Source organism: Rhopalosiphum padi, chromosome 4, assembly GCF_020882245.1.
Source record: "Rhopalosiphum padi isolate XX-2018 chromosome 4, ASM2088224v1, whole genome shotgun sequence".
Taxonomy (NCBI): domain Eukaryota; kingdom Metazoa; phylum Arthropoda; class Insecta; order Hemiptera; family Aphididae; genus Rhopalosiphum; species Rhopalosiphum padi.
The window spans coordinates 29,963,730-29,987,368 of NC_083600.1; the positions used below are offsets into that span (position 1 = coordinate 29,963,730).

Below are 23,639 nucleotides of genomic sequence, written 5' to 3' on the forward strand. Positions count from 1 at the left end.
AATTTAATAATTATTTTAATTGGAGTATAATAACAATTAATTTTCTCAGAACGTGTGCCTAACTATAATATTAATTAATCTTGATAATCGGTTTGTATTAAACATTTTGTTCGCTGCGTAGGTATATAACAAAACAATGACACTGAAAATGAAAATCCTATTTTATCATAAAACAAGATAGTAATTGTTATTTTTTGCTTTAGTATTATAAGTAATTTGATATTAACACTGAAATACGAAGATTAAAGAATGTCGTCAATGTCAACTATTCATTAAATCCAAATTAAAATCTGAAGAAATGCAAAGGATTCAAAATAGTACATATTATATATTATTTAAAAAGGTACAGCGGCTGCTCCCTTACTGCAGTGTTTGATTCTTAAAAATATGTGCATATTTTTATCGAGTCAGTACAAACACACATAATATACACACGTCTTACCATGAATTATTTTTCAAACTACAGTTTAAAACATTTTTTACTGAAAAACAGTTAATTATTTTATTAGGTACCTGACGATTAATTAAAATGTCACCGCATAATGACATTGATTAAAAACACATTAATGTACATATATGGTTAAACACCGGCGCCATTTATTGGGTTTTATATGGTAAGTTAAAATTTTTTAATTTTATATCACAAAAAATTACTAAATGATAATAAATATTAAATTAATATTCTAATAATTGATAGCGTACCTATACATAGATATTTATATTAGGTATTCTTGATCTATCCGCATTAGGTACCAATAATAAAATGGTTTTACAAAAAATCATTACAAGAAGCCTACCCTGATTTTTAACCCTTAAGTATACCTAAAATATGCGCTTTAAAATTAAAAACAAGAATTGTTTTATTTTTTATTTATATAAGCACACTGAATAATGAATGTAACCAGGCCTGTCCTGAATTTTGGTCCTAGACACGCCTCTGAGCATTCCCAAAGATTTTAATTGCTCTTAGATTATATTTAACTACCTACTATATTTCAATAATGGTGAATTTATGAATATTTCGGCGGCTCCACGGCGGTAGCTATGAGACAGAACTGAATTCAGTTAATTATCAATTATCAGTGGTGTATTAGAGGGTATACGGGGGTATACGGCGTATACTTACTTCTCAATTTTTTTGCTTAGCGTATACTCTCTAAATAAACGACGATACGCGAGTATACGGCCGTATAGCCCCGTATACCTGTTAGAATTTTCAAAAATGAATAAAATGCACTAAAAATACAAAATAAAAACTGTACTATTAAATTCTATATTTGATGAATTAAATTTCTGTAAAGACGACGACGAGCCTCGAATGTAATCGTTAGAATAAAAGACGCAAATGCATCAAGTTTCGGGCCCTAGCAATCATGGTTAGTGCACTAATCACTAAGTTATTGGTAGTTAGTAACCATTGTAATCTCTTAGACTGTACTATTTTTTTTAAGTTAATCTTTGGTCAAAGTAATAGGTAGTGATAATTAGAATAAAGATTGTTAGTTAATTCGAGCGAAGCGAGAAAAAATTTTTTTTGATTCAATGTTATAGGTATATCATTGATACCTAAGATCTAAAAGACGTATACCCACGAATATTTTTAGCAATACACCACTGTCAATTATCAATACCTATTCGTATGTATATATCTGTATTAATAAATATAATTAATATAAATAATATAATCCAACTACTATACGTGCCCAGCAATATGTCATAGTACTAACTAGTTATACTGCTGTAGGTTACATTTGTATACTTAAACTTGACGAATACGATTTTCAATCGGATTAAAACCGCGATGGCTGAATATTCCGTACCCGGAAATTACTTGTCTATAATATGCAACCGCGGTCGTGTACAATACTGATCGACAGTATTCACAAATCAATATTGTCATAATCGTATCGCACAAAACAAAGAATGTATAACATAGTTAGAGTATGTATTGACGTATTGCTGATGTGCGTTACGAATGTGTACGAGAGTGCACGCGATGGAAACGCGTGAGGCGTGAGCTTTCTTTTTTTTTCTCGACAAATATTTGTGAATATTTGGCCAATAATAATTTATCAACAATACCACCGCGACTATACAATTATATTTTATATAATAATTATTACCATCATAAATGATTGATTTTGTTATATTATTATTATAATAATTATAATAATAATAATAATTAAAATAATACATATTATAATATTAAAATAATTATTATAATATAATATTATTAAATAATTACAATATAATATATTACAATTATAATATTATATATTATAATATTTATTATGATTATATTATAATTGTCCATCACGCTGTCGTGTCATTCTATTGAGCAGAAAACGGGATATCGACATGTATGTAAATTGTATATCGTTATACACAAACACACTCGATGATGGTATATTTGTATATTTTCTGTCAGTGTCTTCAGGCTTGTCGATCTAGGGCCGTATCATATGCACACTCGGGTTTCGGTTTACATTCAATGTTTTCAGTAGGGCGGCGTATAAATTTCATATAATATTAAACCAATATAATTTTAACGCGATTGTACCAAACGGGCCTAAAAATTATTTCGATCGTTAATATGACTCTCCTTCAATGGCCCGAATATAATTTATGATGCCATAAACAAATGCTTGTACGTATAGCTTATCGATATAAAAAGATGCGCCTACAGTCCCTTATTGAGTACGCTATAAAGTTTATAAAAGCGTCGCGAGTACCCTTCCCTCTGAAATAGATGTATATTTAGTTTTTTTAGGTAAAAAACGGTAAAAAGTAACCGGCAGCTATAGTAATAAAAAAAATGTCGATTGTTTGCTTTTTTTTTTTGCGCGTAAACTGTTTCGGCAACACATTTAACTATGCGTGCAGAGTTTCGGAGTTCAAAAGTAAATCCTTCACTGCGAAAACTTGCATACGAGCTTTTTTCAAAAAAGTGCTTATTGGGGGCGCTAGATATTAAATATTGGGATTTTTGTGATATTATCGATATAAAAAGATGCGTCGATGGTCTCTTGAGCGTTAAGCACGCTTTAACGTTTTAAAGACATCACCAGTACTCTACAGTCTTCCCTCTTAAATAGATGTATTTAATCGATATTTTTTTTTTATCACTACAGCCGGAGCGGTTACTTTTTACCGTTTTTTTCACCTAAAAAAGTTAAATATACGTCTATTTAAGAGTGAAGAGTACTCGCGACGCCTCTAAAGTTTGTAGTGTGTACAAGGGACCATCGGCGCACCTTTTTTCATCAATAAAATCACGAAAAACCAAATATTTAATACCCAGTGCTTCTAAAAACCATTTTTATCAAAAAAACTTGTAATTAAAAAAATGGAAAAGTTCAATTTTCTATAGATAGCTCTAAAAGATTAAATATTTTTTTAATTATAATTTATTTAGATACTGATGATACAGACATTTGGCAAAATGTTAAGCTAATTCGTATAGTACATTTACAAATAAAAATAATGCAATTAATAAGAACCGTGTAGTTCTTGTGGTTCGATAATCGTAATAAAATATAAATAAACACACAAATATACAACAATATACGTATATAAAATATAAATAATATATTTTATAGATAAAATTATAAAAACAAATAATGTATTAAATCAGAATCTTGCGGGGTCACTTAAACAAGGATATAGCGCATAATCTCTTCCGGTCATGTATGTTGCCTAGTGTAAATAAATTATTCGCTTAAAATAAAAATTAATAATTCGTTAATATACGCGAGAAATAGATAATTTACTCTTGTCCATACGTGTATCATGTCTATGTCCGGTCGCCATCGATGCCTTGCACACTTGTATCGTCGTATCCGGATACTGAGTTTGCGTCACCGCAGCTGACTTTATTCCGTTCAACTCACTTGTACCATCTCCGCCACGCTAATAAATCACCACCGCCATTGCGACATCTGAGCCTCGTTGCGCCCGCACACGTACCTACAATCGGTTCTCAGCTATCATCTGCCGTGCTATGTTAACGATATCTCCGCCTTACCGTTGCGAATCCTATCACTCGACCAAATATGCGACAAGCCTCAATTATATGTCACGTATAGTACGACATACACAATACACACATATGGTATGGTATTATATTACAACACTGGTGTCTGGTATTATCATAATTTACTCGTTATTTTTTTCTTTACCGTGAGCAACCGAAAAGTTTGCGTGACGGTATTTTAACTATCGGAAAACGACAACAGTTATATTATTTTTATGAACAATACTTGTATTATTCCACTATTATTGTATTATATTCTAAACACGTTAAAACAATATTATTTACTTTTACGAACATTTGAAATGTGAAATATTATTTTATGATGTTATATTATATTATTATTATTTATTTGATAGGTACCTAATGATATAACGCAGAACCCACAATCAAACAGAATTAATAGTAAGACAAATGATGAGATTTGAAAGGGTAGAAACTTTTAATTGTCTTGAAGTAGGACTAGGTAGACATAATCAATGAAGTACACGATAAAGTAAAAAGAAGAGTAAATGCTACTAATAGATGTTTTTGAATGCTAAAAAAAAGTCGAAAATATCAATGTATAAATTACTTATTAGCCATTAGGCCTATTGAATTGTACGCATGTGAGGCATGATAGCCTTCAACAAAAACTGACGAAAAAAATTTAGCATTATTTTAAAGAAAAATACTTAGACGAATATTTGACCCCAAAAATAATGAGAAAATCAATGAACATGAGCGTAGAACTAATGATGACTTGAATAATTTATACAACCAGCCGGACATAGTAGCAGTAATGAAAAGCAAAAGAATATAGGATGGACAATACATGTCTGGCGCGCGGTGAAGGAAAACTATTTAATAAAATAACTTCATGCGTAACCATAATATGTTGTCCATGTACCTATATCAAGATCTAAGTTTGATATAGGAGTAGAGAATCCAGAAAAGATGGCAAAAATAAAGAACGATGGAAAGAAGTGGTAATTGCGGCAAAGGGCCCTAACACTTAACGGCCCATACTAACCAAAAAAATTGATACTTAACATAAATTAAACTTACTTTATTTGAATATTTGGAAAATACGTATATTAATAATTAATTTAGTATATTACTATTTGAATACTTTTTCCAATATATATATATTATATTTTGTGATATGTGTATATACTAAATATATTATGTAATTTTAATACTATTTAGTATTTACATTATTGCGTGGCTGCAATAACTTGGCTGCAACTAGTACGTACCTCTCATAAACCCAGGTAGCGCAACTCATAATTTATTGAGGGATTTGGTCACAAATCACCAACACCGTACACCGAGTAAAATAATTATATATGCGTATTTGTTTATATTTATAGCCTTATAGGTATATTTAGTATTACTGCAGTGTTAGTATTGATTTAAATTAGTAATTTATAACAAATGGTTATAAAATATGTATTATGTATAATATTATAATATTATGTTATGTCGCGCCCGCAGTTGTTCGTTGTTGTTTTGGTCTTACATGTACATCAATACATCATCATCCGCCGCGGCTGACGGATATGCGGGCTCGGTGATCGTGGCCCAACGGACGCATTGGCAGTGATGTTGCGACAGCGGTCTCGTCTCCGTGGTCGAATCCGTGAGTTCAGCGGGACCTCTGACGGCCCGTCGGTGGCCATCACGATTGGAGTAGCGATTGCGACGGGCGCGGGCGGCCACGCCAACAAAAACACGGGACGACGACGACGACGCGTCATACAACCGCTGTTGTGGAAAATAAACACACGCTGCACGCATACGGCTGTATGAGAATAGGGAAGTATCTATAATTATGTCGACGATTAAACGACTGTATAGGAATCACTAAAATATAACAAATATAAATTTATTATAATATAATATAATATGACTCTACTGTTCTACTAAACCAACTACTAAATCCAAAACCAGGGTCACTGTTTTAGGTAACGCAGGGTATACCTTAGTGGCTCTATTTTTTTTCTGTACCGTATTGGCCTGCCTCAATTGTATGTTGCGCTAGTACAGCTAAAATGTAATAAATATACTATAGAATAGCTATTGAAAAATATAATTTCTTAATTTGTTTTAATCTATATTATAGTTAACATATCTTGACAAATAACTGTTGTAATATTATAATCATAGTTAAAAATTTAAAATATATTCATCGCTATCTTATTATAACTTCTTAATATTGTGATATAATGACAATATAATCAAGATACAATGTAACATAAATTCAGCGGCGCATCTGGGGGGAGGGGTGGAGCGTTAAGGAGTTGTAACCCCTCCAAGGCCTAGTATAATAACCTATGTACTTATTATATGTATATATATTGTAATAATGTAACCCCTCACCGAATTTTTTTAGTTGCGCCACTGATTACATAATAGCCAAAAGGAAATAACTGTAATTATACTATTTAATATAGTATTTAAAGGCTTCCTGATTACTGATTATTTATGCATAATCTGGATAATTGAATAGGCGTTGCATTTCGAAACTTCAAAACAATGATTAAGTGTATTGCAAAAACTTTATATGCACATAAAATATAAAAAAAAAAACAATTTTATTTTCCATATTGGGACCACAATCACCTATTGACTGTTTTTTTTTCACCTAAAAAACTAAATATACGTCTTTTTAAGAGGAAAGGGTACTGGTAGTGTCCTTAAAAACATTAGCGTGATCAAGGGACCGTCGGCGCATCTTTTAATATCGATAAAATCACGAAAATCCAAATATTTAATGAGACCGCCATTTCACTAGCCATTCACTATACGCAAAACGCAAATGCTTTCTTCGTTGCTGGACGATGGGTTGCTTTAGTATAGGTCTACGACATATCTTCATTGAACCCAATGTCCCAGTGGCATGCTCAGCTTTTTTGAAAGGGGGATATTTTTGAATTATCACAGACCCTAATTCCTAATTCCCAACTAAATTGCCGGTAAATTTATAGAGAACCATGTAATACATTTTCAATCATTAATTCCGGATTTACAATGTTTTTTATCTACATTGGTAAAGAAAAACTAAAATAATGGAAAAGTTCAATTTTCTATAGATAGCTCAAAAAGAGTAAATATTTTTGAAATTATAATGTGTTTAGAAAATGATAATATAAACATTTCGCAAAATGTTACGTTAATACGTATAAAACATTTATAAATAAATATAATGCAAATAATAAGAAGCGTATTATAGTTCTTGTGGCTCAATAATCGTAATAAAATAAAAATACACACACAAACATACAACACTATTATAAAATTATAAAAACAAATAATTTATTAAATCAGAAATAAGCGGGACACATAAACAAGGATATAGCGCACACTCTTCCGATCATGCGTATATTGCCTGGAGTAAATAAATTATTATTAGCTATGAATTAAAATAATAATAATTAATATCTAATTCGTTAATATACGCGAGAATAGATAATTTACTCTTGTTCATATGACATTGTGTGTTCGATAATTTATAACATCGCACTGTAGTCGTCCATCCGTCGGTCATAATGTCTATGTCCGGTCGCCGCAGATGCCTCGCACACACTTGCATCGTCGTATCCGGAAACTGCGTGCTGAGTTGGCGTCACCGCAGCTGACTTTATACCGTTCAACTCACCCGTACCGTCATCGTCACGCCAAGAAGTCACCATCGCCGTCATTGCGACACGTGAGCCTCGTTGCGTCCGCTCACGTACCTACAATCGGTTCTCAGCTGTAATCTGTCACGCCAATGCGCCATGTTAACGCTATCTCCGCCGTACCGTCGTGATTCGTATCACGCGACCCCAAATATGCGATGAGCCTCAAACGTAGGTATGCGTATATGACGCGTCCACACATGGTATTATAATACGACACCGGACACAGGTACAAACATTACGTTATATTTTCTTTGTCGTGCGCACTGCGCAGCCGAAAAATTCGCGCCACAGTAAAATAATTATCGAAAAAAGAGAACAATATTATTTATTCAAATACTTTTATTTTTGTTACCATAATTTTATTATTATATTATATTCTACAATTTAAAAAACCTGAGAAAAAAATATTATTTATACGAAAATTTGAAATATTATTTTATTATGTTATATACTATATTATTATTATTATTAATTTGATACCTAACATATTTTATTTACTTTATTTAAATATTTATATTTCATAAACATGGCCGGCAAATCGTACTTTATTTAGAGATTATGCCTCAAGTCACCAACCCCAAGTTTATATATACATATTAGTATATTTATAACAAATGGTAATGAATTTATACTATTATACGTGTTTTATGTCGGGGCCGCAATTATTCGCAATAATTATAAGCAACAATGATTGCTTTCGTCTTACAAGTGCATATTAACATAGACAAATGATTTTCAGGGCTTTTTCGATTAGAGTTAGTAGTTAGTATTGCTGTTATGATACATTATTAAATTATAATTTATAATTTTACATAAATGTAACATTGTAACATAATCTATTGGAAGAAATGTTTTTTCAATAATTTAAGTTTACAACGAGATGTGTACATTTTTATACGAGACTACTTCGACGTTGTTACACGTTTATTACATAGCAGGCCCGTGGATTTTTTATTATTTTACATGAACTAATCATTCAATCGGATATGTATATAATAATATAATATAAAAATATTAATAAATATTTTATTATGATTTTTTTACTGCGATTGCAGTACTGCATACTTTTTATATAGTTTTAAGTATAGTATATAATACACTTAGCTTCTATATATACGTCGATGACAGACGTGAATCATTATAAAAACATGAGCTTTTGTATACGCAGTGGCAGTATAGGTATTAGTGGTATTACCTATTATTTATAAATAAGACATAACATTAGATAAAAAAAAAATACAAATAATAATTAAACAACAAGCTTTATTTAAAAAAATCCAAAACTTATCATAGTATAATTTAATTGTTGTATGTTAAAAAGTATGTATAGCCATAGAACCGACAGACGTGTAATATATATTATTTGTGACCTATATGAGATATAATGCCGTTTTGTTTTAACTAGTAGGTTCGTTCGTTGATTTATCCAAATCCATCTTATCAACATTGAACGATAAAAATTGTACCTCGGCCACAAGCCTCTCGCGGACCACGAAACGTAATGCAGGGTCATTGGCTGACGCGCCACCGCCGTGAAACCATGTGAGCCTTGTGCCGGTGCAGCCGTCACACACAATGTCCACAGATATATTGTGACGGCTATCTACTCGACGTCTCTTTTCCGCCTCGAATTTGGCCATCGTTGCGATAGTTGTAAGTCTGTCGATGTGACTACGAAGTTCATAGTATGAACGCCGTGGCCGGATATCCATTTCTAGGGTATAGGCACTCCTCATAACTGTTAGACATTTATACTCCTGCAGCCCATCGCGAAACTCGTACATTGCATACAAACCATTGACCATCAGGCATCAACAACTGGTTTAATGATTTTCGACAACCAACATTCTTATTTTCATCATTGTCAGCGAAACGGCACTACATCATTCTGTGGCTATACACAACTCACGGTCCGGACAGATACATTTTGAATATTTCAGCACTACCGCACGTAAGAACACATTAATATTATACTAAATATGGACGTATAAATTGAGTTTTGATTTTACAGTAAAAACATATACTTATTTAAGTTGTAAATTATAGTTCGTAAAGTTACATATTATTTAAACCCGATGAAACGACTTCGGAATTTCAATTGAATTAAAAGCGTAGTGGCTGAATATTCAGTACTAGGAAATTACCTGTCCATAACATACAACAGCGTTCGTGTACAATATTGATCGACAGTGTTTACAAATCGATTGTCATAATCGTATCGCACAAAAATTATGCATGTGTAATAAAGTTGGTGTATATTGGCGTATATTGCTATATAGTGTGCGTATCATTTGTGCGAAGGTCCACGCGGTGAAAACGAGTGATTTTTTTTTCACAGCAAATATTTGTTTATTTCTAGCCGATTATAATTTGTCGACAATACCGCCGCGACTGTACAATTATATTTTGTGTAATAATTATTACCGTCATAAATGAGTGATTTTGTATTATAATAATATAATAATTAATATTATTATAATTACAATATATATTATTATAACTACAATATATATTATTATAATATTTATTATGATTATATTATAATTGTCCATCACGCTGTCGTGTCCATTATATTGAGCAGAAAACGGGACATCTGCATATATTTATCGTCAACCGTTACACACAAACACACTCGATGATGGTATTTGTATATTTTCTGTCAGTGTCTTCAGTCTTGTCGATCTAATCCCGATTTGTTCGTGCGCGTACTTTTGCATTTTCGCTCACTCGAGTTTCGATTTACATTCAATGTTTTCAATAGGGCGTATGACGGTTCATATTATATTTAACCAATATAACGCGAATGCCCGCCTAATAAAATAATTATTTCGACCGTTAACGTGACTCCTGCAACGGCCCAATTATAATTTATGCCATAAACAAATTCTTGTGCGTAGCTCGGTGATTCTAATTTATTAATCAACAATAGATACCCGTACTTTATTTGCATTATATTTTTAATGGTAACTCAAACGACTTATAATAATATATACTCCTACAAAACCTACGACTAATTAGTTAAAATGCATTATTATTTATTTTACATTTTGTTCGACTCGAACATTTTATGCATTAATATATTATTTATATTTATACTCACAAGTGTATAAATTGTATATGGCACGGTCGCATAATTGTCCTGCTCTGGCAATGTGGAACGCCATTTTAAATAAATAATTTGTTGTGTGATACTTCTTATTAAATATATTATTATTAATAAGTAATGATTAAATAATATTAATAGGAATAGTATTCGAATATTATGTAGGTACAATTGATAAAATAACAAAAACAAGTTAACTAATACTATATTATTTTATATTTATTATAAATTATATTATTGTATTACCTATAACTTATTTATTTACACAAGAATTACTAGAACGACACTTGGAATTACGAAATCTATCTACTTTGCTACACTTGCATTTATTTCATTATTTGTTTTTCATAACTGTGTACAAGTCCATCAATCATAATATCATATCCCTATTTGCTATCATCATAAATTAGAAAAGGAGCGTGCTGCTTCTCACAGTGAAATTGAATTATTCGGTACGTGTTTCGTTCTGTATACATTTTAATAAGAAATATTAAACAAACAATTATTTGCTTGTATCCGCGGTTCACATTGCCCATAACATATTTAATTGGTATAAAAATACAATATTGTTGTGCTTGTGCAGCTAGTGTATCTTCGTGTATCATTTAGTCGTCGTAACTACTGACACGGCCGTGACACACACAGATTAAATGCGTTTGTGATATTCTTCAATTTGGGCCGTCCACGAAAATGTATAATGAAGTGATGACCATTGGCCACAAAATATGTATATGATTATAGTACATATATATACAGTATACAAAAGCGTTTATACAATGTACATTGTAAATATTATATAATATTTGTTTATCGCTATTAATATAGCCATATCCGGATACGTTTTTACGCGGATTACAGTGGTATAAAGTAATACTTGTTAAAATCAATTTAGACCGGTACATACTATACTTAATGTTATAGTATATATAATCAACGCTAATGTTATACAATTTAATTGAACAGTGAAAGATATTTTTAGTAGTAGATAACTATAATAATATACACTTTGGCTGTGTGCCTGTGTATGACATTCCTTAATTCTGCTTTTTATACTGCAGAAAAATATTTTGTATTTTAATAACGTTTTACTACTTATTTGTTATGCATCAAAAATTATTTTATATTTTGTTAATAATTTTATTTGATATTAGATGGCATGATTAATTTTCATGATCGATTAAGTTATGTTCTGTTTATAAATTTTTTAATGCATTATTGTGTACGTGCACTTAATATTAACAATATTACAATTAAGTATTAATTAAAAAACTAACATATAGAACATAGGTGTATACTGTCTAACTTTATTCATTTCTAAATTCTTGAACAGCTAGTTGAACTATAATTTACCAATACCTAAACAAAAATATTTTTTATTGGTTATATTTATAATGTATGAATATAATATTTGTATTAATCGTTTCTGCTAAACTATTTTTTTCTTTTTGTAAAAAGGCAGCAAATTCATGAAAATCCTATATCCTGCTATATCCACAGTAGGTTTCGACTGTCAAGCACCTTAACATAAAGTAGGTCACTTTAATTTACCTATGTGTTTAATTTAGATTCTTTGATAAGCCATTGTAAACGATGCAAAATGATTCTGAAGGAAGATTGGATAGGATACTAAGGATATTCTGGTATAAATTAAAATTGCTATCACAGTAATATTGTAAGTTAAGCTAATTTTCTCTAAAAAAAAAAAACAAATGTTATAAATTATAATATTATTTCACATAATTATAATCATATAAGCTGTTATTAATTTTTAGTTTATATCAGGGACTATAAATTTATATACCTAAGCTTTTAGACAATGAAAAGCAAGTGTAATCAACGGCAATAAAATATTAAGTCCTGTATTTTAACTGTAGTAATAATTGAAAGCTGAAAATCATAACCACGCGGCGTTATAGATAGGCTATTTCACTACACGAATAATGTGTGTTCATTTTTTCGGTAGATCAGGTGAATTATTACAAGAACGATTGTTTGCAATTAAGTAAAAATCCTTATTATTACAATTAAATGTATAAATGAAAAGAATGAAAAGCTCCTCACACTGAGGTAAAAACTATTTAAAAAAAAAACAAAAAATAATACGTTCATTTTTTTGTTTAGAATCTAAAATATATTATACAACTATGTGGATGTAAATTCATCATTTTGTTCAAGATTGCTTAATTGCCACTGATTCATCTTACTCATTAGTCATTAGTCATTACATTATTACCCAATGCCTTTTAAATATTACGCTGCCGTCCATAATAAATATTAATAATAACTCATCCAGTGCCGCACTTTCTTTTTAAGTAAACTAGGTAGATACTTAGGGACCCTTACCTTCCAGAGGCTCAGGCCCCCGGCCAAGTACCAAAAAAAAAAAAAAAAAATGTCACACAAAAGAGATCAACATGAATAAATATTTTGTGTATAGAATATATTATTTATTTATTTATTTTAAGGCTTAAATAAAAATAGGCTTATAAGTGAGTTATAAAAATATTATTATGAGGAAATTAGTAATTTGGAAATTAATATTATGTTATATTGTTATGGATGTATAAAGTGATAATGTGTATTAGAACCATATTTTATAAATTTTTAAAAGCAAATTAAAAGCAGTTTTTATTAATATATTTTTAAAAGGCCCCTTCTTTAGAAGTTGTTTTGGAACCCTGAGATCCTTAAGTTTGCATTGAATTCATAATATTTAGTCATAGGTAGCAAGGTAGCTAAAATAAAGTATATAAACTTAACTTACAAGTGATTTTTATTTTTAATAATGGCGGATTGACGGATGATGATTCTTAAATTTAAAAAAAAATAATCAATCTTTGATATGGTATTTAAGGCGGGATGTATGAGAGATTTAAATTCCCTTAAAATTATTTTTTTTATGAATTTTTGTATTTCTAGAAAATATTTACCAATAGATGGTTATTTTTTAATACAGAAAATACATTTTTTCTTAGTAGTTTGCCATTCAAATGTTTTGATGACTAATATCAAATATCAATAATAGTCATTAGTCAATCACATTGATTCAGTGTAAGAACTGTCTAAATTAAGTTGACCTTATTGATATTTAACATTTATTAGAATATCAAAATTATGCCAAATGAAGTCATAAAAATTATGTCTAAAAAATGAAAAGTAGATTTTTAAATAATAGATAATAATTGCAATGGTTATATATTAGTAGGTATTTATTTATTATTAATATGATAATATTTTTAAGAAAAGTACCTAATCTAATGGTGAGACAGACAGCATAATAATTATTAGTTGTAAATTTAATACATTATACATTCATTGCTTTTCTCAAAATCATAAATAATGATAGCGGAATATAAATTAATATGAATACCAGCTACATCGAATAAAGCTATATGTTTATATAGCTTACAATAGCACACATGGAAGGGGAGGGTTAAAAGTACTTTCTGAAATATTTTTCTTTCGTGAAAACTATAGACAATTTCTCTTTAATCTAGTTACTATAGTAGTATAGTATGACATTTTGAGAAAATTATTATACACAAAATACTCTAAATCCTAAAAAATCTTATGTATGCTACTATATGGCTTACTGTTCAAAAAATAAATATTTTTACAGGTAACTAATTTATTATTTACAAAGAATAAAACAAATTTGAAAATTATCAAACTTAGAATGTTTATAACTCATAAGAATTTATCATTTCATAAAATTATAAAAAATAAATCATAGTTGGAAAGTAATAAATAATGGGAACTGTCTAATCATTGCAAACTTGTTCATCAAATAATATTAAATTATTCTTAAAAATAAAAATAATTTTGCCCCAACTTTGCTGTTTAATTAGATAATTTTTATACTACCTAGTACCTACATTTCATCACTGGGTACAGAGATCTAACTTATCATATTGGAATTATATATTTTATTAAATACATTACATAGACAATAGATTTATTCCATAAATAATTAAATATTTTAATTTTGTTAAGTTTTTCTTAAAACAATATTATGTTATGTTCACATTATCTTTCCCTTTCTTTTGTAAAATAATATTTATATAATTGAATTGTTATAGTTTATTTTATAAATAAAATATTATGGTATTATTTTTTCATATCCCAATTTGTTATCAATTCACAGTGTCTTTTTTTCATGTTATCAATTTTTTTTTATGTTCATTGTGTAACTACAAGGTCAAAAAAATAATGTTAATGAGCAATATATTATACAACATCGATAGTGTTCTTTTTTATTTTTGACACAAAACAAAAATGTGTTAACAATAAAAATAACTTAAAAATATAATAATATTTATAAATAGAAATATATGTAAAAAAAAATAATGTTTATTATATTATGATCAAAATGTATATCCCACTAGTCAACAAAGACAGGCGTGAAAAAAACTAAACATTATTAGAATTAAATTGGTGGAAATTCAATTCACTTGGTAGTGGTAGGCGGTTCAATGTCTTCTATATCAAAATCCTTGACCCATTCGTCTGAACAAAAAACAAAACAAAAATAAATTAGCTTAATATTACTAAAAAACTGCTTTAATCCCAAAGTCTTATTTAGTATTTTAGTCTGTCTTATATTTGAAAATATGTGATATTTGATAGTTGTTCACCTAAAAACTATAGTAATATCTTTTTATTCAACAATTACCTTTGTCCAAACTCGAAGTGGTAACTGAAGAAGCATTTGATGGAATATCTTCCTGTTTTGATTTTGAATCCTTCTTAATGTCTGTAAAATTTAATAAGAAAATATAATTACTACTTTGATATAAAAATCATTGCAAATACTTTATTAATACTATACCTTCTGTAGGACTGTTGGACTTTGATGATACTCTTCGTTCCTGATCATATGATGATAATATTTCCTCTTGTTCTTTTTCAGACAACTCTATATCAGACAACGGAGTTAACTCTGTAAATTTAAATTTACCATTGTAAACATAATCTCCACAAGATATGGTATAAATAAATAACCTACCTTTATTGAAATCTATTCTTTCGGCTTCTTGATTTTCTTTTTCTGATCGCCTCTGCTGTTTAGCATCTTCATCTTCTAACAATGCCTTTCGAAACAAAAATCGATACCAAAAGTCAGCATGAGAAACGGAACCTGGCACAAGTTTCTGATAGTTTTCACGTAATGGAGTGCATTCATTTAATATCTTGTTTAGTTTATCATTAGATAATAAACTACTATCACCACTTTTAACCCAATCCAACCAAGCTTTATATCTTTTATCAAGTTGGTCATCAATTTCCATTACAAATGTATTTGGATCATTGGCCAAAGTATATATTTGTGCCTAGAAATTACCAAAATAGGATATTATAGATGACATAAAATTGAAATATACACAAATTATACTAATTACTTGTAGCCTAGACAAAGTAACTGTGTCTGAGCCAACAATCATTATTGCTTCATCTTCGTCATCAGGCAAAGGGTTTAATGCACTCGACATTTGATCCAGAAATGAACTTACTGATTTCTTCATAGTGTTGGCAGTAGATTCTGGATTTTCCAACTAAAAAACATATGCTTATAAAAATATAACAAATACTAGTTTAAACTAAGTTTAAATCATTATGCATATAATAAATGGGCATACTTGTAATGTTTCTTTAACGACATTGGTAGTGTTTAAAACAATATTGCTGGTTTCAGTAGTGACTATTGTTGTTAGCTCACCAAGATCACGTTTAACCGATTCCAACACTTCAGCAGACTAAAATGGATAATTATTTTATAAAATAAAAATATATTTACTTATAGATGGAATCATTAAATAATAATAGAAATATCAAAATGTACTTTAGACTTGGCTGCAGAGTATAATGAATCCCACCATCCACCACCTTCATTTCCCTTTGACTCTGAACATACTACAGCTTCTTCATTGACATTTTCAACATCATCAGGTTGTCTATAATGAATAATAGCAATAATAATTAAACTATGTTTCTATATAATAATATATTATATAAAATATAAAGTATTAGATGTAATTAAGTTACAAATAGGTTTTCATTGAAGGTTTATACTTAATCATTAAAAATAGTTATTTCAAAATAGGAAATTATAAAATTTAACAAATTTTTACCCAATAATAAAACATAATAAGGTTGGAAATCTTAGTCTGAAAATGAGTTTAAATTCAATTTACTCATTATTTAATGCTATAGTTATTAACTTAAGGTATTATGGTAATATTTCTATGGTGTTTTCATAAATATCATAATATATTTGATTTTATCCTACAAGAATGGTATTCTTTCAATACATTTTCAACATCTACTTTAATATGTATTTACTATTATAATTTATAAGCATAGGGGCTTGCATTATACATAACCATTATAATATCCTTCAAAAATTGATGCACTTTGTTTTTCATATCAATAGTTCTGTGCAAGTTTTTTTTTAACGTATCTGCATTCTGCTGACAACGTACAACAGAAAAGTAAACGTATCTACTAAGACCTAAAAATCATGACTGGTTACTCACTTGTCAGCCATGGCGTCGCTGTCGAACTTGTCTTCCACAAAAGGTGCCTAAGGAACAGTATATCCAACTGCTTGGCACCTAGAAGTGGGTAGACGCAGATATATGTTCGAGCTGAAGCTAAATCACAAGACGGCCATACGGCATCTTTCGGCGAAATGCGCTACAGCGCGAAATAGCTGCAGAGTCTAATCAATCTTGGTGACACGATATAGTAGACCGCGTTGGCAGCGGTTATACTTGGAAAATATTTTTCAGCGCCTATACAGTAAGTCAAAAGACAATTGAGAACGATCGTATCGAAAATATAATCAGTAATGACGCTTCCACAGACCCAAACGACAAACGGAAAGCAGGCAACAGCGACAGTAGTCTTAGTCTTGTGACTTGCTATAGAAGTAGGTATAGACTATTATTGTCTATGGACTATACTATTGCAGTTGTTGATGCAGTAGACACTAGACAGTAATCGCCCAGTCCCCTTTACACAATCTACGCAGAATAAAATACGTTATCACTAGTCGAACTTGCTTAATGATAACGTTATTATTACCGTGTTCGCGGTAACCGTCACACGTTCTCGTCGCCACCAGTCGGTCCACTCAGCTGATAGGCGATAGCCACCGTTAGTCGTTACGACGTTAATCAAACCGACGTCCAACACATGGCAATGGCAAGTAGTATTATAATATTATAATACTCACCCGACAATATGACAATATTAACCTTTTTCCTGTGTGTTCCGTTCACGGGTGTATGGACAGAGTACAGACTGTGGTGGTTGAGTTGAGGGTAACGACGACCAACGAATTTTAACAAAAAAAGTTTAACAGGCCTTCGGTAACTAGTACGTCATTTGAAGCAAATCCATAGGTTGGTCGGTGGTTAAAATCCTCATTGTCGTCCACCGCGTGCCGCGACGGAGGGCGTCGTTTACGTTTATTGCAAACGTCCATTCACGTTTATGCACTTTGTGTTGAATTCTTTTTCTACGTTATGACTAATGAAGCTCGGAACAATCTGATTCTGGCCATGAACGACCCGTCGAACGTGCTCTATTCTGACGATTTCGTCGTGATCATTGCTGACCAGTTCCCAAAGTCTAAATATCACTATTTAGTTATGCCCAAGGAAGACTTGATGGACGTTCGATCGCTCAAAAAGGACCACATACCTAAACTCATTTACATGGAATTCAAAGGCCTGGAATATGTGATGTTTAGGACTGGACTGGTGGCACAAGATTTACAGTAAGAATCTGACTACTCAGGTGATATAAAATTCAAAAACTTGGGAAAATTTGATTTGATAGTCATTAAATAACAACAGTCAATTAGATATTTTTATTTCTTTTGTACATTAGAACTTGGTTCTTATTATTTAATGATGTCAAACAAAATACAGATCATTTTTATCTTTTATGATATACCTTTTAAACCTACATTATATGGAATTATAAAATATTTTACATAAGGTTAGGTAAATATTAAAATAATAATAATTTTAAAAATTATACCCACATTTGTGCCTTCCTATTGAGCCAATACTTACTCAGTATCTATTTGGTAAAAAACAGTTAATTGTTATACTATTTCAATAAGTTGTTATTTTACATATATATCTATATTTATATACTCCCATTGAATATCTTACATTTTCTTCTGAAAAACTGAAATGTTTTTAAATGGGAGTTTCATCACCTGACTATTAAATTTGATACCCAAATCAATAACCTCTTCGTTGATTGGTAACTATTTACTATCATTGATTGAGTATTTAAGTATAAATAATTAAAACATTTCACAAATCCAGGTCTGTAGAATGATATTGAGCTACAATTTGAGAAATTGACAATCTTAGAAGTTAAATTATTTTTATTACCTATTAAAAAGTATTATTTTTAATTAATATTAAATTATAATTAAATATTTTTTTTTTTTTCTAATTTTTGTTATCTAAATCTTTTTTGGAAGGAAATGTTCTATTGTTATACAATATATTGTGTCAATAAAATAAAATTTTCAATGTTCAAATTGACCTCTTATATTAGATTTCAATTATCCGTAGGCTAGTCTATAATATTATATAATGTTAGTTTTGTTTTAAATGTTATAGAGTTGGATACCATGCTTTTACATCTATGAACAGATTACATTTGCATGTGTTGAGTAAAGATTTTTGTGGCAGAGATATGAAACAGAATCACCAGTGGAATTCATTTAATACAGAATTCTTCATACCTACTCACAGTAAATATAAACAAAACATTAACTACTAATGTTTAGTCCTGTTCTTAAATATAATATTTTATGATTGTACATATTATTTTGTAACTTATATTGTTACAATCATCAAAATGTTAATCAAATATATTAAAAAAAAAAAAATGAAATTATCTACATTAATAATTTAATTCAGTGCAACAATTACTGGATGTTCGAGGTGTACATCGCATATTGGCCTCCTCATTCTTAATATTTATAGCTCACTTTAAGATATCTATTATTCAATTTTTGTGGCTTTATTAATCTGAGAAAGGAATATTATTACCCAAAATAATCATTGTTGACAGCTGAATTTCTAAGAAGCAAAAGTATTCAAATAATAAAATTGTATTATAATTATACATTTTTAACCATAAACCTCAATTATTTTCAATATTATGGTTACTGTTACTACTATCCATTGTTTTATAAATTAATCTGTTAAGAATAAACTCTTTGTAATATCTAATTGCATATTATTATCATAATGTAATCACAGAAAAAAAAACCAAATAGATTTACTTTATAATTACTTATGTTAGAACAAACAATTTTAAATTAAGATATTATTTTTATAGGAAATGTTATTTTATTTTTATTAACCTCATAATTAAACAAATGTTTGTGGTGTTAATACTTCCTCCACTAAGAGTGATAAGTAAATTTTCTTACACTTGTGTAAAAAATATTTTAGTTTCCTATTATTTATTTAGTGAATTAAGGATTCTCTTAGAGTTTAATATAACTTAAAAATATGCGTGATTACTTTATTCCCAAATAAAAAAAATAAGTCACCTTTTTAAAATACTTTGGTTACTTTTCCCACTTTTTAATACTAAATATTCAGTATTGTATATGATATATGTATAGCAGTTAATTTATAAATTATAATGACTTAGTGGTAGTTGGTTAAAGACCCCCTGTTATACTCTTGCAGACAAGCCCTTAAACAAGTAGTATCGGCACTGATTTTATTATTTTCATATGGATTAATAGATTGCTTAAACTAAACAAGGTAATATTTTCAACTTTAATAAACCACCAATCTTAGCTTTATACATAATAATTTTCATTAAATTCTTGATTGGGAAATATTAGATTAAAAAAAAAAATCAGTTGTATTTTTTTAGTTAATAGTTTGAAATCTAGGTATAAATAAATGAATTTATAAACATTTTGTTTTCTGTTTTAATATTAAGAAAGAATATTTGATCCTTGTGGATTATTAAACATAAGACATTTGGTTCCTGGTTTTATTTTTCATTAATTTCTTCAGTAACATTAAACAGTAAGAAAATAATAGGTTTAGAAATAAATTCAATATTTTATATTATTTTAAAAAGCATAATTGAATTGACATAAATATTAAATATACATTTATGAGATGTGACATACTTCAGGACTTCATGTATGTTACTTTAAATTATTTATAAATTGTATTTGTATCTTGGTAATTTTTGTAAAATTAAAAAAAAAAATGAAAATTTAAATATCTTATAGACAATAGCCAATAGTTCTCCAAGACCAAATTACCTATTTTAATGTTTATTGGTAACAATAAACTCAATATTTTGATGTGAATGAAACATCCACTTATCCATAGTTTATAGTAGTTATTTTATGATAGATATTATTTTAAAAGTTTATATTTAATTTAAGTCAACCAATTTCAATATTAATATTTGTATAATGGGCAGTTGTAATCTATTACTTAATTTTCATACATATTACATTCCGTTATTATAGATTATAAAATCACTGATTGTATATTATAATATCATGTCAATGTTTGGTATATTTTAGTTACTACTACAATTTAAGATCTTAAATTGTGGTTACTACTCAGCCCATGTGACAGTGTATGGTTAAGATTTTTATTGAATTCATTTTTAATTTGCTTTCAGAAATAATTTCTGAACTACAAACTATGGGACATATAGTATTGCCACCCAATAAGAAATTTTTGCATCAACCACTTCAATGCAATAAATGTGATTACTTTACCAATGATATTAAACAATTAAAATCACATTTGAAGTTGATTCACAATCTTCCTCAAATTACTTGATATTTAACTTTTAAGTTGTACTTAAATATTGATGTATATATTATTTATTTATAATTTTATTATGTAAACCACTTAATTTTGACATGTATAAATAAATGCAAACTTTTGGATCCAACATTATTATTATTTATATATTTTCTCAGTTAAAAAATTGAAACAAGAAATACTACTTACATTAATACAATTAACATAAAAGAAAATAAACAGTATAAACAACACATTGTTTGATTCTGACTATAGAGTAAGGCTAAAGTGATATTGCCTAAGCTCTAATAACATACAATGTATTATGTACTCGTAAAATATTCTTTTAAGTCTTTTTCACAGTTCTCATATGCTAAGCCCAATCCAAAACCAGAGCCCATGATCATTGGCCACTTCTTACCTAGATAAAAAAAAAATTAAATTTCTTTGTTTACTTTTAATATATCATTAATATTAATAGTTCAATGCTGTATAAGGACATAAGGTACATCTATAAAAGTTATTTTATTAAAAATATTGTATATTAATATTAAACTTACGTTTGAAAAACAACAGGGATGCCACAATGCCTACACTCAAGCCGCCACCTAAAATGATTAAAAACTATTTATTATAATCAAATGCTATCAGTTTTTAATTATTCAGCATTTAACTGTGCATTAATTTCTACTCGAGGATTTAGAACTAGTTTCCGGATTCAGCTTATTTATCTAAAATTTAAAATCACTAATAAAGTTATAACTTATTAGTTAGTATAAAATAGAACAGACCGAGTAGAATATTATAATTTATATAATTTATTACAAAACTGAAAATTGAATAAAGATATTTAATTAATCTATTGTATACCCCACATATGACTTATACCGATAAATATAATGCTTTAACTGTAAAAGTACAAAATAGGGTTTGGTGAAAAATCAATAATTATGAAGTACCGTCATAGTGCAGTTAAATAAAATGTTAGTAATCAAAATTGAATTTTCTGTTTGAATCTCACAAATACTTAAGTATTAAGTCTTGATAATTGTAAATATTTACAGGTACATTTAATCAAGGGGCTAGGTGCCATGCCTCTTCCACAAACTTGTATTTCTAAAAAATTGTAAATTTTTAAAACAAAATTTAAAAAAAAAACATACCACTGACGACACAGTGTGTAGTTAAGGATATACACTAATTCTGTCTGATCTGTGAAGTATGAATAAACTATAGTAATATAAAGTATACTAGTATGATATTATTTACTTAGTCATCCCTTCAACCAAATGTTTGGAGCTCCCCCTGAATCTAATAAATAATTACATATTTTGATTTTTAATTAAAATTTTCTGAATTGTTGTTTCATTAGTGATAAATGTTATACAAAGGAATTTTACGATAGTGAGTATATGGTATAGGCTATAATGTTAAAAATGGGCAAATTATTATAACTTTTTATTCGGATTCTCAGAGGTCGATTTATCATTTTTCACTTACCGAATTTGATCACCGAATCATACAGGCACCGATCCACTCGGACGCTGATCTCGTCTTCTTTGTAAACCTTACTCATTTTCACGTTCGTGCCGTCGAGAAAATAGTAATAGACCGGCACGAGCGGTCGGATCCGGAATTCGAAATTTTCGAATATTAGATACAGATATCAAGTGTTAGTGTGCTACTCAGCACCTACGACCTACACCTACAATAATAACAGCCGAAGCCCGAAGATAAAAAATAATAAAAATGATAAAATAGTGAAGAAAAAGGAATTTGCAATTAAAATTGCAGCACTGAGCGCCGTGATATCAGCAGCTGATATCAGTATATCAAACGTACGACGATGATGCAGTGTCAAAGTTGCTTCACGGTAATTATTATTCTGTGGCTGCACTGGACGGCAACTTCAGTATTGATATTTAAAATAATAGGTAATAAATAGGTAGGTAGATAATATTATATACAATATACATACATATTAGTATATTACCACAGAACTATTACATAGTACC

At 29.2% G+C, this 23,639-nt stretch overlaps 4 protein-coding genes and 1 long non-coding RNA gene across 8 annotated transcripts in view; 2 read left to right on the top strand and 3 right to left on the bottom strand.

The window, feature by feature from the left end:
- Positions 1-6,104, top strand: part of LOC132928534 (GATOR complex protein WDR24) — an 18,235-nt gene extending 12,131 nt beyond the window's left edge. For all 4 annotated transcript variants that reach the window (XR_009662037.1, XR_009662035.1, XR_009662038.1 and 1 more), the window contains one exon: positions 5,507-6,104. The gene's annotated coding sequence lies outside the window, so the exon portion shown is untranslated. The remainder of the gene's footprint in view (positions 1-5,506) is intronic.
- On the bottom strand, positions 3,566-4,113 carry LOC132928541 (uncharacterized). Its single transcript, XR_009662039.1, has 2 exons — positions 3,783-4,113; positions 3,566-3,717 (listed from the first exon to the last, which is right to left on the bottom strand). It is a non-coding gene; the product is annotated as an uncharacterized LOC132928541 (long non-coding RNA).
- An 8,919-nt stretch (positions 6,105-15,023) lies between the features above and the next one.
- On the bottom strand, positions 15,024-17,820 carry LOC132929394 (BSD domain-containing protein 1-like). Its single transcript, XM_060994726.1, has 9 exons — positions 17,663-17,820; positions 17,332-17,589; positions 16,638-16,749; positions 16,435-16,551; positions 16,198-16,350; positions 15,804-16,128; positions 15,627-15,737; positions 15,471-15,551; positions 15,024-15,304 (listed from the first exon to the last, which is right to left on the bottom strand). The coding sequence occupies exons 2-9, from the start codon at positions 17,340-17,342 to the stop codon at positions 15,246-15,248; spliced, it is 969 nt and encodes a 322-aa protein (XP_060850709.1). The 5' UTR covers positions 17,343-17,589; positions 17,663-17,820; the 3' UTR covers positions 15,024-15,245.
- Positions 17,821-17,904: 84 nt separating this feature from the next.
- Positions 17,905-21,777, top strand: LOC132929395 (aprataxin). Its single transcript, XM_060994727.1, has 3 exons — positions 17,905-18,578; positions 19,444-19,577; positions 21,497-21,777. The coding sequence occupies exons 1-3, from the start codon at positions 18,325-18,327 to the stop codon at positions 21,658-21,660; spliced, it is 552 nt and encodes a 183-aa protein (XP_060850710.1). The 5' UTR covers positions 17,905-18,324; the 3' UTR covers positions 21,661-21,777.
- LOC132929396 (MICOS complex subunit MIC10-like) lies at positions 21,764-23,375 on the bottom strand. The gene is made up of 3 exons (XM_060994728.1): positions 23,125-23,375; positions 22,185-22,232; positions 21,764-22,045 (listed from the first exon to the last, which is right to left on the bottom strand). The coding sequence occupies exons 1-3, from the start codon at positions 23,198-23,200 to the stop codon at positions 21,948-21,950; spliced, it is 222 nt and encodes a 73-aa protein (XP_060850711.1). The 5' UTR covers positions 23,201-23,375; the 3' UTR covers positions 21,764-21,947.
- Positions 23,376-23,639: the final 264 nt, after the last annotated feature.

What these genes read in the sequence shown, in the direction of transcription:
- LOC132929396 (XM_060994728.1), bottom strand. Translation starts at nt 23,200, where the DNA reads ATGAGTAAGGTTTACAAAGAAGACGAGATCAGCGTCCGAGTGGATCGG. An exon ending in TGATTCGGTGATCAAATTCG is followed by an intron (nt 22,233 to 23,124) that starts GTAAGTGAAAAA and finishes TAATCATTTTAG; the next exon opens with GTGGCGGCTTGAGTGTAGGC. An exon ending in ATCCCTGTTGTTTTTCAAAC is followed by an intron (nt 22,046 to 22,184) that starts GTAAGTTTAATA and finishes TTTTTTATCTAG; the next exon opens with GTAAGAAGTGGCCAATGATC.
- LOC132929395 (XM_060994727.1), top strand. Translation starts at nt 18,325, where the DNA reads ATGACTAATGAAGCTCGGAACAATCTGATTCTGGCCATGAACGACCCG. An exon ending in CTGGTGGCACAAGATTTACA is followed by an intron (nt 18,579 to 19,443) that starts GTAAGAATCTGA and finishes TAAATGTTATAG; the next exon opens with AGTTGGATACCATGCTTTTA. An exon ending in ATTCTTCATACCTACTCACA is followed by an intron (nt 19,578 to 21,496) that starts GTAAATATAAAC and finishes ATTTGCTTTCAG; the next exon opens with AAATAATTTCTGAACTACAA.
- LOC132929394 (XM_060994726.1), bottom strand. An exon ending in ACTCTGCAGCCAAGTCTAAA is followed by an intron (nt 16,552 to 16,637) that starts GTACATTTTGAT and finishes TATCCATTTTAG; the next exon opens with TCTGCTGAAGTGTTGGAATC. An exon ending in TTACTTTGTCTAGGCTACAA is followed by an intron (nt 16,129 to 16,197) that starts GTAATTAGTATA and finishes GGTAATTTCTAG; the next exon opens with GCACAAATATATACTTTGGC.